The 17,975-nt window shown below is 37.9% G+C and overlaps 1 protein-coding gene across 1 annotated transcript; it reads left to right on the top strand.

Moving 5' to 3' along the window:
• The first annotated feature begins 214 nt into the window (after positions 1-214).
• On the top strand, positions 215-17,804 carry chp1 (calcineurin-like EF-hand protein 1). Its single transcript, XM_036575100.1, has 7 exons — positions 215-631; positions 3,989-4,061; positions 8,330-8,410; positions 10,147-10,274; positions 12,951-13,012; positions 14,439-14,561; positions 15,930-17,804. Exons 1-7 carry the CDS (start codon positions 565-567, stop codon positions 15,981-15,983), a joined length of 588 nt encoding a protein of 195 aa, XP_036430993.1. The 5' UTR covers positions 215-564; the 3' UTR covers positions 15,984-17,804.
• Positions 17,805-17,975: the final 171 nt, after the last annotated feature.

The raw sequence follows: 17,975 nt of genomic DNA, 5'->3' as shown, positions 1-17,975 counted from the left end.
GAAAGCAGCAATTACGTGCTTGGAAAATGTTTTTATTTTTTTTATTTTATTTTTTTAACGCGAAATGTTGGATTAAACCACTTCTTTAATGCCATTCATGTTAAAAAACTACTCCTTTAACGCTATAAAAAAATTATCTTTCTTTTAATGCAAAAGTAACGTGACGTAAAGGGGGCGCGTACGGACACGCCCATTGTGTGTCGTCACTAGCGACGTCAGGCATAGCCTTCCTAAGGTCGCTGGTACAGAGTGTTCAGAGTCTGTCCAGTCAATCTCGCACTGGGCTGTGTGTAACTGACTCGGTTAGGCCTTTAAAGGCTGCTAGACAAAGATTGTTCCGTCTGAATAAGTAATCGAAGGCACTAATTGGGTTCAGATATATTGTGAGGCCCGGCTTTGTGTTTTAAGTTAGCTCGCCGGCTAAACCCGCTCAGCAGGCGACTCCCAGACTGGTCTGTAAGTTGCCGTTAGCTACCGCAGCTAACGAGGAGCAGCCTGGACGAGAAACCCTGACCAGTGAGGGCGAGTTAGAGAGCTAACGTACGGTGACAGGAGACAGAAACCATGGGCTCCAGAGCGTCGTCGTTATTGAGAGAGGAGGACATCGAGGAGATTAAGAAGGAGACTGGATGTAAGTTGTTAAAGCTTTGTATACATTGTCGTTTCAGCTAAAAGTCTGTCAGCTGGCGAAGCTGAAGTCGGCAGCCTATTTGCCGGCTTCTTGTTCAAATTTCCCCGTTCCACCTTAAGTCCACCATTTAAGGTGGAAATGGGAAATCCTAACAAGAAGCTGGCGAGTAGGAAACCAACTTGAGCCTCGTCGGCTGGGTACTATTAGTCAGATTAGCATGTTGGCTAACACCATACTACTGATGCCTAGTGGGTGAAAGGCTTTATGTGCCACAGCCAAGCAGGTAACGGTAGCTTCTAGGTTAAATGTCCTTTATGAACGACCAAATGTGGGCATTGTAGCCTAAAATGCCACTATTAAAAGTAGTGTTACCCAAGTAGAAGTAAAAGTAGCTACCTTCAACCGACGTGAGTAACCCCCCAGGTTCTGAGTGCTATAGAGCTGCAGCATCTATACGTATAAGAGTTTAAAGGGGAAAGCCACCGATTTTTCAAAATTTCTGCGTGATTAAATGGGTAACATGTCAGCAAGGTCATTCAGAGTGGCTTGGTGTGTAGTGCTTCATTCTAGAGAAACTGCCCGAGTCAGAATTGTTCGCAATGGTGGTGATAGGAGCCAGACGTCCACCTCCAAAAGCTCCCTCGCATACAGTTATTACGTTAAGTGGTTATGAATACACTGCCTGATGTCTGAGACATTGTTTTATGGTAGTTTGTGAAAAAATTTGGTCTAAACGTATTTTAATCAGTTTATTTTAATCTATCCATGGTGGGAGGATACTGGACGGATGTTCTAAGGCAAAGTAGTCCACAAAGAAAACATAATTTTTTCACAGTAACCACTATTTTACCATTATCCGCATTACATACAAAAAACTCACTAGTTCACTGGTGGTTTTGGATAGTAAATAAAATGGCTATATCTGCGTTGTGGTCATCAGGGCCCCTGATTTGCATCATCACCACTGTAAAGAAACCAGAGTCTGTAAGTTTTTCTGTAAATTAACTATTTCACATCAAACCGCTCTGACTGACTTTGTTTACAACTCAACCACTGAGTTATGCAGAACGTTAGAAAAATTAGAGAATTCCCCTTTAAGTTTTGGGCTCTATTCTTCTTTTGGGATCCTTTTGGTCTAAAATAACAAGCTAAAGCTCGGATTTATGAGGTGTGAGGAATTGTTAACTGTGACTCATATAAAACTGAGCATTGCTTTCTTCTAAAAATATACCAGAGTTGAAGTTAGTTTTATTTGAACATACTCAGAAAAGCATCAAAATGGTTCTTAAGTACATGGAACTGAGTAAATGGAACTCAGTACTGTTGACCATACGACTGTGATCACAACAGAAAGCTACCTACAGTCTATTCTGCACGTTTCCTTAGGGCACGGATTGTGAAAGTTACTTCTTGCAGTATATCTAGTACAGCAAATGATGCAAATCCGACTATTCATGATTGTGTGAACTTGCCTTACAAGGAAGTTCACTTTTATTATAATGAATGGTTTACACGGTAATCTTACTCCTTGGGATTACACCAAACCGTTTATGTCAAAGGACTGTTGTGTCTCACAAAACTAAGCTTCTCTCATTATCTTTAAATCTAAAGATCGTCTAAATCCAGGAAACCAGTTTGGATGTTTTTTGTGTGATGTTTAGCACAATTATTATGTTATAACCCCAGTGTTTAGATCTCTGATCAGTTTCTTTTCTTGGTGTTTTCCTCTAAGCCTCGACATGGCTGAATCTGGCCTGTGACAGGTTCTCCAATGCTGTAATCTTCAAACGTTATTTGCATGATTGTGGTTTTGTTGCACCACTCCTTGCTGACCAGCGTCGTGTGTCTCTCGGCTGTCCTTCCTTTAATTGTCACATTGAGGACAGGACTCACCAGACTGAAGCTGTGAGTTCTGTAGTACTGCAGCCTGAGTCACAAGCTTACTATTATTCAAGGAAACCATAGATGACTGGTGTGAAATAGTGTCATTATGTGGCTCAGTGTCCTATTTTTTCTTTGGACCTATTTCCTTTCACGTTTAGCGTACTTGATTATATTATTAGAATGATCAGCTACAGGCTCTGGACTTGCTTATTCATATACCCATATATAAAAGTGCTGGAAGATATCATCTTTACTGAGGCTGAACGATTTGAGAAAATTATCTAATTGTGATTTTTCTGATCAATATTGCGACTGCAATTTAAATTGTGATTATTTTCTGTAAATTTTAAGTCTAAGCCTGTTATTTTGGCCAAGAACTTATTCTGGCTTGAGACTTGAACTGAACATGCCAGACTGCCAGTTATGTTTGGTTGTGATGTCACAGCATATAGTTGTTTGGTTGCTTCTGATTGGTCTAACTCGTCAACAGGCACTTTACAAACTCTGATATTACCTTAATGTTCCCAAATTAAGACAACACTGGCCATAATGAAAATTGCAACTCTTGCGAATTGAAAATTGCACTCTTTTAAATTGAGATTTCGATATAAAAAACAAATAATCTTTCAGCTCTAATCTTTACCAGTGTATTGGTCTCGACATCAAATAATAATATTGATGTTCAGCTTTAGCTGCACTGATAGATGACAAAAGCTTGATTAACTGCAATGTATGTCATTCAACGAATGCTTCACATTGTTAAAAAACAGTTGAAAGTACAGAACAGTAATAAAACATGTATGAACACTAATAAAGTTAAATAAATTCTAGGTTTTTTCTATGGAAATCTGGTATCTGTCTAATTAACTTTTACAGTATTTTATATAGTCCCCTTAAAGTCAACATGGACCGGACATCATATTGCGGATTCCTTCTGTACCGTTATGTATTTCGGGGTGAATCACCATATCAGGGAGGGTCTTAGCTCTGTGTTTGTGCTCAGTGATGGGTGGGGTGGTGAAACATGACATTATTGGTCAATATTATTTTTCCCTACTTGCTGGTGTGGTAGTTGATGTAATCATTCTCTTTTACATGTTGTGACATGATGAGTCATGCTTTGTGTGACCAGTTTGAACTTAAAAAGGTGTAATAGTTCAATTTATTTCAAGTTAACTTCAGATATTATCTAAAACTTTGATAATGTGATATATTTGGAAAATGATGAACTAAATAAATAAAGAAAGCGTTCCATCTCAGTACTACTTTCTTTACTCAAACATCAGTGTTATTATGTTCTATTGTTATTTCATTCCTCCCGTTGGTAGTGGAGTCTTTTCTGTAATGTTAAACCAGTTTGCTTCTAGTTTTCACACAATTTCAATGACTGACCTTAAGTCATGTAGAGATGATTGTAACCCTGTTCTGTGCTTATTTACTAAATCTGTCTGTCCACCTTCCTGTCTGTTGCAGTTTCCCACAGTCAGATCACTCGCCTCTACAGCCGATTCCACAGCCTGGACAAAGGAGAAAACGGTGCTCTCAGGTATATACACACACTGGACGGTTTAATCAGCTACGAAGCACAGCTGAGAGGTGATGGGAAAGTCGCCTTGGAATATCTAATAGGGGAAGTAATGATGGCAGTTAAGCCAAGAACAGAGTTGGGAAATCATTTCAGCTCTCTTTAGTTTCAGAAACAAGACACAAAATATATTTACCAGGTGGTTTATGATTATCCTGCTCAGAGGGCTTCTGTGTCAAAACCTCTTATTGTAACCAGAAGGTTACTGTGTTTAAGAATAGCTCATTCATTTCATTTGAGCAGACGCTGAAAAGGTTAAAGTCTCGTGTCTTTCGTAGGCCGTTAATAAACACTGCTGTGTCATGCAAAGTGAACAGATAATTAGTGTTGAGACAATAATGTCTGGGAGGACGTCTGCTGCTTAATCAACATTTTGTCTGTAAAATGTGCGTAATTGTCACTTGTGCAGGAACAGGCTCACTCACTAATAGGGTTGGGAGGTATACCAGTCTAAAAGTGAATACGGGTAAAATGTTATGTCGTGGAGTTTTACCATATAGTGGATGCTGTGATAAGCCCAGAAATGCCACCAAGACAGATTAAACTTGCTTAAAAACAGTTTTCGCAACTCTTAGCAGTGTTGGTGTTTTTGAGTTTGTTAGTTTATGATGGGGGGAAAAGGCTGTTTTTACTTAGTTATGTTGCACTCTATACTGATAGAAATGAAGGTTCTGTGCAGGTACATTTTTCATTCATCAGGGTACAAACAATGTAAATGTTCCCTCAAAGGTACAACAGTGCTTTAAGGTCCAATTGTGCACTTTAAAAAAGTTGTTCCAGGTGAAAAGTGTATATTTGTACCTTTTCATAATCTAATGTTTTAAAACAGAACAATAAAATAAAAAGCCTGGAGACAAGACGGGGTGTGTGGATTCAATACAACTCAGAAAATATAATTTCAGTGGATTCTCTAACTAAAGATACTGAGATGTACCCTTCCTGGTACCACCCCAGTGACAAGAGAGGTACTGCCCCAGTGACAGTTTCATACATGTATTATTGTAATTGTTTGTCTACATATACTGCAATTATGCATATCATTATTGCCCATAGGCAATAGAGGGACATGCATTTGGAGTAATTGTGATATTCGATAATCTGCAAGAGAGTCATTCTCACAAAACTACCTTAAAACATGTCTGTAAAAAAACTTGATGGCTCTCAGTGGGTTGTGGTTATGAGATAAAACTGCAGAACAGTACATTTTACACACACACACACACACACATGTTTGTGAGGCTAACCTAAATGAAGTGGGTACTTGGTTTTGCAGTGTAGAGTTACTTGTATGTCACATTGTGAAATTGTCTAAGCCCTTTCCTTGCAAAAGTGTTTCCGGTGCAGAGTTAGCCTGTGTTTGCACAATCAACACAATGCATTGCTGTGCATGAGAACTGACCTCTGTACATTGTGGCTCATCTTTTTATCTTGAGCTGTTTTCATGGGTTTGTGTAATCTGGGTCCAGTGTTTGTATAGACGGCTGTAAGGCCTGGCCTTTATCAAATCTCAGTGACTGAAACAATGGGCAGGTAGCAGAGCCTCCGCTTTCATGCAGGGACTTTGCTCCACATACACTTGGCCTTCTGTTGCTTTTGCAGACAGCCTGAAAGTATAGTATATTAAGTTATAGTAGAACCTGAACAGCCTGTTTTGAGTGAAAATGGTAACAGGCCATGAGTGTTTAGAGGAATAATCTACTTTAGAACTAGTTTACTACTTTAGAAATATCTGCATTAACAAAAACATTCCCACAAAGTTTTACTGCAGCTCAGATCTACCTGATCCAGATAGTCCTGAAGGTTTTATCCACTCAATCAGGTGTTACAATAGGAGTTTGTAAAGAATGAAATGCTGCTCAGTGTAGGGAGCTGAATGATTTTCCAATATAAGGCAGTATTATAAGACTCTTAAGGACCAGTTTCCTGGATATGCATTGAGCTTAGTCTTGGACAAAAGTGCAACGCCAACAGTATTTTTGCATTTAAAAACTTCATTTAGTCTAGGCTTAAGCTTGATCTGGATCTGGGAAACCATCCCCTTTGCAACGTGAGATATTTAAAATAAGTGATAAGTGAAATATTTTGGTAAACATTTGGTTAAAACCTTCCTTGGTAAACATGCTGTGTTTGTTTTGGGTCTATTTTCAAAATTTCAGAAACCAGCTCACTGTGTGCTTCCATACTTTCATGCTGTAGCGGATGACAATTACCTGAATATTTAGCACCAGAGTTTTGAGAAATATTACAGTTAGCTGTATCATAATTACGCAGCATTTCTCTGTTATAATGTCTGTCTGACCATGAGAGCTTGTTTCTTGTAATGTGTATAGTCACACTGAATCACATCACGTTGTACTTTCGTATTTACTGTCCAAACAGTTCTAGTTTCTTTGTGTTCTCCTTTGATGATCGTGGCATGCCCACACAGTGTTAGCTCTGCTGATGAATTGGTGTGGTCAGTATGCTGGTGTGCAGGTTATACAGGCTGATAACATTGTTTGGGGTAAAAATATAAGCATGCCGTTCCAAACAGGTCTATGTTTTCTTTTTTTAAACATGGGATCAGAAAGGCTGGTGGCTGATGCTGAATGCTTTTGCTGTTTCAATAGTAAACAGGATCTGGAGCTCTGTGTCCTTGTGCCACTTACGCTACATTGTAAACTGTTTCTCGGCATCACTGTCTTGAAGGTGACTTGATCATTCATTAGTTGTCATAACAAAAGACAACTAATGACTAATATAAATTAAGAGAGCTTATTATTACTCAGCCGCTGCTAACTCTCGATATGAAATTATACAGGACAAATTACAATGAAGTCTGCATGTACAGTATTATGGCCTATTCTCATTTTAACATGCATTCACTGATTTTGGTACAGCTATCATGTCAGGTGGCATTGTACACTGTTCATAGCTAGGGGTTAGTGATATGAAATCAAATGTATTTGACAATATTTTCCATTACCTTGACAATAATATGACATGACAATATACATAATAATAATGGTAATGATAAGCAAAGTTTCCCTCTCTGCGCTAGTCTGTCATGTAACACATGTTTTATTCATTAGAGCACAGCAGAAGAGTGAACAAGAAAGCCTGTTTACGACAAAAAAAGTAGTGATGTGTACCAAAACTGTAAATATTTGTGTGAATCAGTTCAGGCTGTTCGAATGTAATCTGTTTTGGGGTGCGGCTGTTTGTGCTTCACCATTTTTGGACTTTTCACATAATCTGCTAAAATCTGGTAAAATCCCATTTGGGACTGTGGCTGTTAGAGCTAGGCCTTTAGTTCAGGCCACAAATGTCAGAAAAGTAGGAAAAACTGTCTGTATGATAATACTAATTTCTGTTAGCGCCCCTATGGGATTGCCAGCAGTATGTTAGCACTAAGCTAGCATTGGAACACATCAACATTTTTTGGCTGTTGTAGATTAAACACTGGTATCTGAAACTTATGAAAGCATTTTATTTTTTATGTCATATCCAAACATACCCATGTTTCATTAAACTTATAGCTAACTTATAAACTTGCAACTAACTTATTTTACGTTACGTTGCAGCTTTACTCTTTCATTAAAGAGCCCTAGCTTAGAGCTACTGCTGTTTTCAGTTTCTATTAACTTGCTGAAACCTGGTCAGGATGCCGCTCATATTTGCTGACAGTGAGCTATCTAGAACTTCCAGAAGGTCTAGAGTGATGTTTTTTATAACAAAAAAAAACAGTTCCACCCACTGAAAATGATGAGTTGATTTCACTAATTATGTTATCTGACTTAGGCCTGTCCAGCTTCTGAACTCCTGATTAACGGGAGAGCTAGTTTGGCTCTATCTACCCAGATATTATGGAAAAAATAATCAAATTTTCTGATTGAACCAACACTTAACGATGAACTAAGAGCATTACTACAATACATGCAAACTTTAAATACAGCAACCATGATGATTATATTAAATGAAAGTGAACTACAAGTTACAGACTAAAGACTAGTACTAAAGACTTCCGAAGGCCTGGAAGGTCCTGAGGGCTCCCCTCTAGTAAAACCTATGTTATAAGACCTAATATGATTTAGAACTGCATAACTCCCTGCCTTACTTGTAGACTTTTGTGTTGCCACTCATCATATTTTTTTCAGTCACATAAAAATGAAAAAAGCACTTTGCACCAGAAAGTAACCATTAACAATTCTCCTACTTTCCTCTGTGTCGTCCTTTTCTTCTCTGCTCAGCCGTGAAGACTTCCAGAGAATTCCAGAGCTGGCCATCAACCCTCTTGGTGATCGGATAATCAATGCCTTCTTCCCTGAGGGGTAAGTAGAGTGTAATTAGCACAGCCCTCCTACACAAGACTTTAACCATCTTTCAGACTATGTATATGACCAGGGTCCAGAGATTTCATTACTATTATGAAAAATGTTCTGAGACGACTAAGACAGAGTAATATCATGTAGTGTATTTCTTTATTATGACTGTTTTTATTCCACTCTGTGGATCTTTGTTTATTAGTTTCTGTCTGGTTGATTGTGGTTATGTTTGAATGAACATGTTTTGTGAGACAGCCTGTGGAGACTCTATCATTATGCTCCCAGAAGGAATGGCACGTAGGCGGAGTAATTCTAGCTGTTGATTCTAATGGTTTCAGATGTTTTTTTGGGTCCTTCTGGGATGTTTTGGTTTGCTGTGGTCTGAGTGAGTGGTTTCCCTCAAGATGTAAAAAAAAACAAACTTATTTTCCATGGGTGTGTCAACAGAAGGCACAGGCAACCATGTGTTTTCCAAAGGGCATCTAAGTGAGCCAGTTAGATAGGCAGATAGACAAAACATTTCGAATTATTTATCATTTTAGAAACATCCAGATGTCGTCTTCAAGCATGGTGTAGTGCAGGGGTCGCAACCCAAATGTTAAGAAGAACCATTTTGTTCTTTCAACAAAAATCAAACCATTTTGAGAGCCACAACGTTTTATGCCCATTTTACTATCTTGGCTGTAAATATGTCTCAGGATGTGCCGATGTCCTAGTATAGGCTAAAAATATAATATAAATGAAAACACAGTCTTACTTTGCTCTGCTTTATGCTTTAGCTCAGCTATAGCCACTTTTCTCACATCTCCAGCAGGAAACTTTTCCATAAAAGTAGAACAGTGTCTTGTAAAATGTCTCTCAATGTTTGAATTTTACGAGACTGAAGTCAGCTTCTCCTTTGCTGGCTTCTTGTTGGAATTTTCCCGTTCCACCTTAAACAGTGCCTGAGGCAGCAGTGTTTGACAGTTTATCGTTGCAGATTAAACGTATCAGGAGACCAGCTGGAGTGCTTATATTCGTCTCCAAATGATCGATGTTCATCTTAAATCTTTCTCTTTGCCTTTTCATTAGAAACTAGCTAGGCAAGATTGTTGTCTGTGTTGCTATGGTGACCAGCAGTCTGTGCGCCAGTCTTCAGGGTTAAAGGGTGAATTAGTAGTTAAACATTAACTCCAGCGTTTAAGACCATTTATTGTTAAAACTGTGTTAGAACCATCAGCAGAGCTTTATTTTACTGCAAAGGAGGATTATTTTATTTTTACCTGGAAATCAATTTCTGCTGTGGACCCACAACAGAGCAGTAAAAGAGCTTCATGCGGCTGCCGCATGTTGCCAACCCCTGGTATAGTGAATGAAGAAGGTTACCTGGTGTTTAGGTGTTGAATTCTTGAGAGTAATTGTGCAAGCCAAACAGTAAGTTTTACAGAAGTGAGATCATCCCATTCGACTAAAGTGCAGTGGTTTAACTCCAGAACAAAAAGTCGTATACCCCACATTTTTTCATGTTCATTGGATTCAGAGAAATTTGACCCGGCTGTGTCTGTGTTTTTAACTGGGAGAGGATTTTTGGCTACTTTATATACAAGTGTAAAACCCACTTTTTTATCACACTGTTTTTTTTGTCTATGGTCAGGAAAGCCCAGACTAACATGATATCGCTTTGTGTATTTAGTGCTCTAGTCCTCTGATGATCAGCTCTTGTCCTCCTTTGTTTCTTTCTGATCCTCTCTCAACTCCTACAGTGAGGATCAGGTGAACTTCCGAGGTTTCATGCGAACGTTGGCACACTTTCGGCCAGTGGAGGACAATGAAAAGAACAAAGACCCAAGTGCTGGGGAGCCTCTCAACAGCAGGAACAATAAACTGCTCTGTGAGTATGCTTTGATCATCAAGCCTTGAACTGAGCGTTTACCAAACCCCTAATCACCATAAACCTGTGAGTGGGCTTCCTACATATAGTTTAACCCTGTGAAATATGAATATGTGGCTGGAAACAGATCCCCACAAATTAAAGCAATATATTAACCAAATCTATCATTATAAAAATATGTAATTGTATTAGTCAAAAAGCTTCTTAACAGTCAAAGATTATTCCATGAAGAGCACATTTTTAAAATAATATTGAAAAATAATGCAAATTGCATTAATGTGAGTAGAAAGTATTTTATTATGGCTTTGAATGTTGCTTCTTGATTTTAGAACAGTTTTATCTACCTTATTCCTATGCACCATAAATGGATGACTGATTTATGGACAGAACCTTTGGCAAAACGTAAAACTGACCAAATGCTAAAGGTTAACGACATCCTAACATGATAGAAATGTGGGAATGAATTAAAATGTAATTTTTGTTGCTGGGATGCTTGAATGCTTGTGTGCTGATGTTTGTAATTGACCTGTCAACAAAATCTGAATCTGCAAGAGAAAAGCTTTAGTCAGAAAATTCTATTTATAGCCTACACAAATTACTGACAGCAGTAAAGTCATTTTATTTCAACATTTTAAGTTTGTTTACACTGTCAGATACAGGCATAAAACCATAAAGCAGTGCCACTACATAGAAATGTTTACATGTTAGGATGAGCCCAGGTTTCAACAGTAACAACTAGGTTTTTCAAGGAAGCACTGTTTTTTTTTTTTGAGAGATTTGGGCTTGTAAGATTCCTGTTCTTGCCATACTTTCAGCTTTGTTCAGCTGTAGTCAAAGCCCAAACTATGTATTGTCTGAAAACACTCATTTGACATTTAATGGGACGTTAAGTGATAACAACTAAGCAAACAATCTTCGACTTAGTTTAAATAGTAATGAGCAACACTGCAGTTGGATAGTTTGGCCATAGTATAACATTAAACTTCCCAAGGCTTATATTCCACCCTGTGCTGTAGAAATTTGAACAGCTAGTATGCAAGCTGTACATTTTTTTTAATCAAAATATATTTTAAATGTGTAGATAAAATGCATTTAACATTAGCTGTGCTGTTGCATAAAAGTGGGAAATAATCCAAGGTTGTCTCTGGGATTGTAGTTTTAAGTGGCGCAAGCATCTAAGAGTTTTACGTATAGTCGGGAACATGAATTCGAACCTCAGCGATGCCGCAGCCATCTCATCCAATCGGGAGTCAGAGAGAGCATAATTGTCCTCCTTCTCACTGTCTCTCCTCCCATTACCTAATGCAGTGCTACCCAACACAGGCCTCTGTTTGGTGCTGTAACTTAATTAGCAGTTAGTGTTCTCCTCCAAGCGTGTTTAGCTGTTGAATGCCATTGTGTTCGTGGCAGTTCAGAAAGATGCAGTGGTGCTTCTTTTGACTAAATTGGGGAGGAAATTGTTTAATTTTTTTATAAAAATGTAACTTTATTTTGTTCTAGACACCCTCGTTACATTACTGTAGTATCCATATTATAGCATAAAACACAACGCTAGCTTGTTTTATAACTATTCAGTGCAAGTAAGGTATGTCAACTTTATCACAGTTGTTATTCATGAACATCTATTTCTGTAAAAGGGTGTGTATGTGAAAATTCATCACAGAGAAGGTAGTGACAGTAAGGAAATATATTAGCTAGGTATTCAGGTGTGGTCTTCATCCCAAACAGTAATTGCAGTAAGTCCATTAGTTGCACAAGATTCCAAGCGTAAAAAGGGAGTAACACTGGCATTGGTATTGTCATTGTCAGATTGTCATTGTTTAATTCAGTTTCATTGCTGTATTTTTCTGAAAGAAATTACACTGTGAGTAGGTTCAGCAAAGTGCATTTCCCATTTGTAGTAGTTTATTTTCCTCTGATTAGTGGACACTATATGGATGCTGCTTTAATGTAGTAAAATCTGTGAGGTACAGTAAGTTTTAAAGCGCTTCTCATAGAATGCAGAACACATGCTCTAAAGACAACGTGCGCTGTAGAGAGCATCAGAAATTACGTGCCGAAGGGTTTAAGATCAATCCTGCTAGAAATTCTGTTAATGGTGGTTCTCAATAGAGCCTGGAGTTTCAATAGCAGTTGTAAATCTTTTTAAGCCTATGACTAAGCCTAATGTATGCACAAACCACCCTTAAGTGTCCACCCATAAGCTTATTAAGCACCAGTGTCTCCTTGCTTAATCCTTCCTAGAATAAACTCCTTTTGATCATTGACAGTTGTTGGGCCCGAATGTCAGAAAGTCCAAAGTGGTAACTAAACAGAAGAGGGTTAAGGTTCTTCATTTTTAATGTAAGCGAATGTAATAAGATTTAATTTTTCTGTCATTTCGGATTCTATTGGTCTATTCATCGTGAAATGCCTAAACAATGTAAAGGACAGCTGTCGTGTTCAAATAATGCGGAAGAATGACAATTTAAAAAATTGACATAGAACAGCAACAGTGTGTTTAACCTTTAAAAGCCCTTAAGTGCTTATACAGTTTTTCTTTCCTGGAAATACACCAATAGCTCAAGCTTTATTACTATAATTAGTGTTTACACAGCCTTTCTTGCCTAGAAACAAGCCAGTGTCAATATAATTCAGCTTTACTGTGTTGATCATTGATCTGTCATCCTCTTCCAGTTGCTTTCCGGCTGTATGACCTGGACAGAGATGATAAAATCTCCAGAGATGAGCTCCTCCAGGTAAGCAGAGATTTTTATTGCTCAGGCTTACCAGAAGTCTCAAATCAGGCACTTACAGTCTTACTGTACTGGACACCTTTTTCTTGTTCTACATGAGGGGAACAGAGACTGCTTGGTTAAAGCGAATAATCCCCTCCAAGACACCCCTCCCTGTCACCTGAAACCGGCTATTCAGTAAAGTGCAGGGAGAGGATGAGAGAAGGGACTAACTGAGACTACGCTCAGGCACTCCTTATTTTCCACTAAGGGCACTATTTCGCAGCAATGACAGAGATAAAAAAACATGAATGTAACAAGTAAAGGGACATTTCAGATAAAATTAAAGATTAAATTAAAATGTAGGATCATTAGCTTCAGTTTCAGTGTGTTTTAGGAATGGTCATTTCAAATATTGGCATTTTTAAACAAAAATAATGTTTGACTATCCCAATGAAAATGTTTTGTATTTTAATGGAACAGAGTACATTTATCATGTGTTTATTGTGTGCAGCTAGCATAAGAGCCGATCCATACCTGATTTTTTTGGTTCATTTAGTAATTTATCTTTGTGTTGTAGGTGTATGTGATTTAACACACTCCTACTTTAACTCTGATAACTCTGAGTCACACATCCAGCAAATAAATCTTATTTATTTTTCCTTCTTTATTTAATCTTCTCTTGTGGCCATTTTGCTTAGCATAAGATGCAGTATCGCCTGGTTGTTTAGTTAATAAAGATAGTGAATATCACACGTTTACATACATTTACATTTGAAAGACAATTAACACTTTATATGCAGCAGAGACACTTTGATCACTGATATCATTTATCTTGTATCTGCTCTAATGTTACAAAAAAGTAGTGTCTGTGTTTCCCAATATACACTACTGTTTGAAAGTTTAGAGTGAGTGTGTTCTGTCATATAAAATGCATTTTCTGAAAATGAATGTATACTATTCTGTTCTGTTCTGTTATGATGATACTATTCTACAAAATTGTGGTTTTAACTGCTGGAAGCTTTAAAACATTAAGAAACGTTAGATGTGTCCAGAATAATGAATGGGTCTGTAGATTATACAAACATTATTGAGAAAGCTGTAAATCACTGATAAAATTAATATTCACAAAATTCCAATTTATTTGAAAAGTGGTGATCAAATTTCAGACAGACATCTAATAAAGAAGTTACAATAAATACATAAATAAAGCAATTATTTATTATTTAAACATTTTGTGTTTAAAAAAAAAAATAACTGGAATTATTTAATAAATTGAATTATTTAATAAAATGTCTTAAAACACTTTCTGGTGAACAGCTTATAGTATTTCTATTTACACTGTACAAGTTATTATTGAAAATCATAACAGTAAATATGAATGACAAGTGATTCCAATTTTTAAGTAGCGTACATTCATCGTGTAACTTTCGTGCACGTGTGTTTTCAGGTGCTGCGGATGATGGTTGGCGTGAATATTTCTGATGAGCAGTTGGGCAGCATTGCTGACAGGACCATCCAGGAGGCAGACACTAATGGAGACATGTGCATCTCATTTAGCGAGTTCATTAAGGTGATTTACCACATACCACCAGTTACGTCAGCAGTGTATAAATGCCCTGTGTGGAACTCAGAAAGTAGATACAGCCATTTGTAGTTGGGAGCTCATCAGAGCATAATCATACCTGTTTCTCAAAGCCCATTTGTTAATGATTATACAACATCACTATTGATTATTGATTATACAAGGAACACAGAATTTTTAGGCTGGCTTTACATGGTTCACACAGGTGCTTGGTTCTAATGTTCTGCTTTGTTAACCTGCTGTTATAAGCTGTCTTCTCTTCTCTAGACCTCCTCAATATAACACAGAATTGTTTTCTTATTCTTTCATAGCCGTGATGGCTAGAAAATAGAAAATTGTTTTATATAATAAGAAAGATATGATAAATACCTTAAGTGTCCAGAATGGATGCTCTGGTGCCTAAAGTCCGTCCAGTAGCTTTGAGATGAGCTGTAGTGGTGTTTGTGATCCCGAACTCCTCATCCAACAGCAGTACTTGACCTCAATAATGTCACTAAATGCAGTCAAACCTCACCATCTCACATAACTAGTGGAATAACTAAATATGTTGCATGCAACTTTGATTATTTTTAATTGCTTTGTGCTTGCTTGCAACATGCAACTAGTTAGGTGAAAGCTCTACCACGTAAAGCCAGTCTAACCCCAGTCAAACCTTTGTCAAGGTCATTGTTTGTATCCTGTGTCCAGTCTGTAGCAACAATCTTTCATTTATTTAATTTCCAAATTCCACCAAAATGTTAACTGTGTCAAAATGGCCATTGAGTACAAGGACATGTTTCTGAAGAGATTAGATATAAGATTTTGCATAAGGAAGGGGAAAATAAGTATGGGTGTGCAGCAGTTTCCAGAATTGGAGTTCAAAATTTATTAAAATGGATCTGAAAGCTGTAGCTGTCAAGAAGCAGTAACGGAGAAAGGGAAGTAGACAAAAAGGGGAAAAATCTGCACTAGAACACAATATCTAAGATGTGGAGTAAAGGTTTTATGGACTGATAAATCCAAATTTTTTAGCACGGATTTTAAATTGTGTGAAGTAGAAAACATGGTCAACTTCTAAGACTGAACTTTGGAGCTGTGGAAAAATATCCCTGCAGATTTCTTTAAAAAAAAAAGAAAGTTGTAATAAATCCATTGGGTGGACACACTTAATACTGAAAATGTGATATGCTAAGTTAATACTCCTCAATGATTAATTATAATGGCTTTTTTGTCTCTGACTTTTGCACAGTACTGTATATGTACCAGTTGTAGATAATTCATACAAGCTAAATGTTTTGTTTATGACATGATGAGTGGTTTTATCATACATAGTCTTGTGTCTAGGGTGCATGACTTTGTCTTTTTCCTCACTTTAAGGTGCTGGAGAAGGTTGACGTTGAGCAGAAGATGAGTATCCGCTTCTTGCACTGAAGCAGCTCCCTGCCTAAATCTACACTGAACTCTGATTGGAGGCCATCCGTGACGATATAAGCAAGACCACCTGGTCCCTCATATTTCAGGCTGCTCGGCCTTCTTCACTCCTTCTTTCGACGATGTCTGCTGATGTTGTTTCTTTCGTCATTTATTTTCGTTGTTTCTTTCAAATCACTTCTCAAACTGTTGATCAAGGGGAATATTCATGTGCCTTCGATTGTTTTCAAACAGTCACTATGGCTATTCCCTGCAACGTTAAAATCGTATTTATTCCGGACCGCTCCCGGTTCAGGTCCACTTCTCTCGTTCCGTGCAATACAGCGTAGATAGAATGGGCTTAGATGGCAATGACGAACATTTTAATATGGGTTACTGTTGTGGATTTCAGTGGGCAGAAAATACCTCCGTCAAGGCCAAACCTTTCCCTTTAAAGTTAAGCATGTCTTTAGTTCTGTGTCTTGTCCGTGTAAAAATGAATCATCAAATAAATAAAATTATATATATATTTATTTTCCAGCTTTCCCCAGAACAATAAAAGAACAATGACCTGCAAACATGCAAACATATCTTATCTCTGTTCTGCCCATATAACATAGAGCTGCTTGACACTATTTTTCCGGTAATAGTGTCATTCCGGTGTGCTCATGCGCTTCCTTGTTACCTTGTTTCCTTCTCTTAATATCAATGTGGCAGCTCAGGTCATGAGATATTTTTGGGATGTTTGCACAGTCCCTTCACAGCCCAACAAAGAGAGGTTTCACAGTGACCTTCAGCCATGTACTTCTTCCTCTTACTGCTTGATAGAAGGAAAAGCGAGATCAGTAAAGGAAGTTATCTTAAGATACTGAGACAAAGGTTGTTTGTGGAGTTTCTCTCGAGACTTTATTGAACTCTTCTTTGAAATTCTAGCTGTTCTAGAGCATTCCAACACTTTCTTGCTTGCTTTTGCATCTGCGGGTTCTCACCAAGTGGCATGGTATACTTTTTCCATGGTTTTCTGCATGAACTTGGAGACTTTCACAGCCAAAATGATGGTCTCTGTTGAAATGTTGTTTTTTTTTTTTCTCTCAGGTTATAGTCATGCCATGTAAGCTAATATTAGTTGTAGTGAACTAAATGCTGTTGGCAACCAAGTTTGATGACCTTCTGACTGTTCAGTTCAATTGGCCATTTGAGGTGACAAAGTTAACCACCAAGTTAACCACTTTCTGTTATCGCTTTTGGAGAAAAATGAAGGTTTAATGCTACTGGGCTGGATTACCAAGGCCTTGGCTGGTAACACTGTTGTCATTTCAGTTGTCAATTCAGTAATCAGTCAGCGGCTGATAGAAGAAGAATGCCTCGGCTGATTGCTGGCTAGCTTTGCTCATTTATACCAGTAAACCAGCTTTGTACCCACTGCTATTTGGTTAAAGTATGCCCACAGATTACATCCCAAACCGAAGACATTGTCTATGTAAGAGTAAGCACTGTTGATTTGTCTTTAATTCTGTTACTGTGTATTAATCCAGGGTACTTCGAATGAAACTCAGCAGGACTTGCTGATTCTCTCTTCATGTGCAGATCTGTATAACGTTGTGGACGGTGCGCCCATAGCAGTCGTCGATTGGTGTTGATTGTGTGGGGCGTCTCTTTAAGAGACAGAGGAAGCTCTACAGCAGTGCTGGACTGGCTCTAGGAAGCAAATCAGTTTTATTACTCTTTTCTTACTCAGTGTGATTGATGATCATATACTCTGTGATAAGCAAGGAAATTATAAAACGTGGTGTGTGACTTTGATCGAATAAAAGTGCCATGTTCACCTCTGTTGTACAGTCATTTCAGCACAGTTGTTACTTTGATTGAATATGGTTAAAAATGAACACCTATTTTTCTAATTGATGATGTAAACAGTTATATACACTGTTAGAAATAAAGGTTCTGTGCAGGTACGTTTTTCGTTCATCAAGGTACAAACAATGTAAATGTTCCCTCAAAGGTACAACAGTG

The sequence above is a fragment of the Colossoma macropomum genome, unplaced genomic scaffold, assembly GCF_904425465.1.
Source record: "Colossoma macropomum unplaced genomic scaffold, Colossoma_macropomum, whole genome shotgun sequence".
In the NCBI taxonomy this organism is placed as follows: domain Eukaryota; kingdom Metazoa; phylum Chordata; class Actinopteri; order Characiformes; family Serrasalmidae; genus Colossoma; species Colossoma macropomum.
This window is presented reverse-complemented; position numbering and strand designations above follow the sequence as displayed.

Bases quoted from the DNA above. Each gene is read 5' to 3' on its own strand.
- chp1 (XM_036575100.1), top strand. From the start codon at position 565: ATGGGCTCCAGAGCGTCGTCGTTATTGAGAGAGGAGGACATCGAGGAG. The intron at 632-3,988 runs GTAAGTTGTTAA...TGTCTGTTGCAG, and splicing joins GATTAAGAAGGAGACTGGAT to TTTCCCACAGTCAGATCACT. The intron at 13,013-14,438 runs GTAAGCAGAGAT...GTGTGTTTTCAG, and splicing joins CCAGAGATGAGCTCCTCCAG to GTGCTGCGGATGATGGTTGG.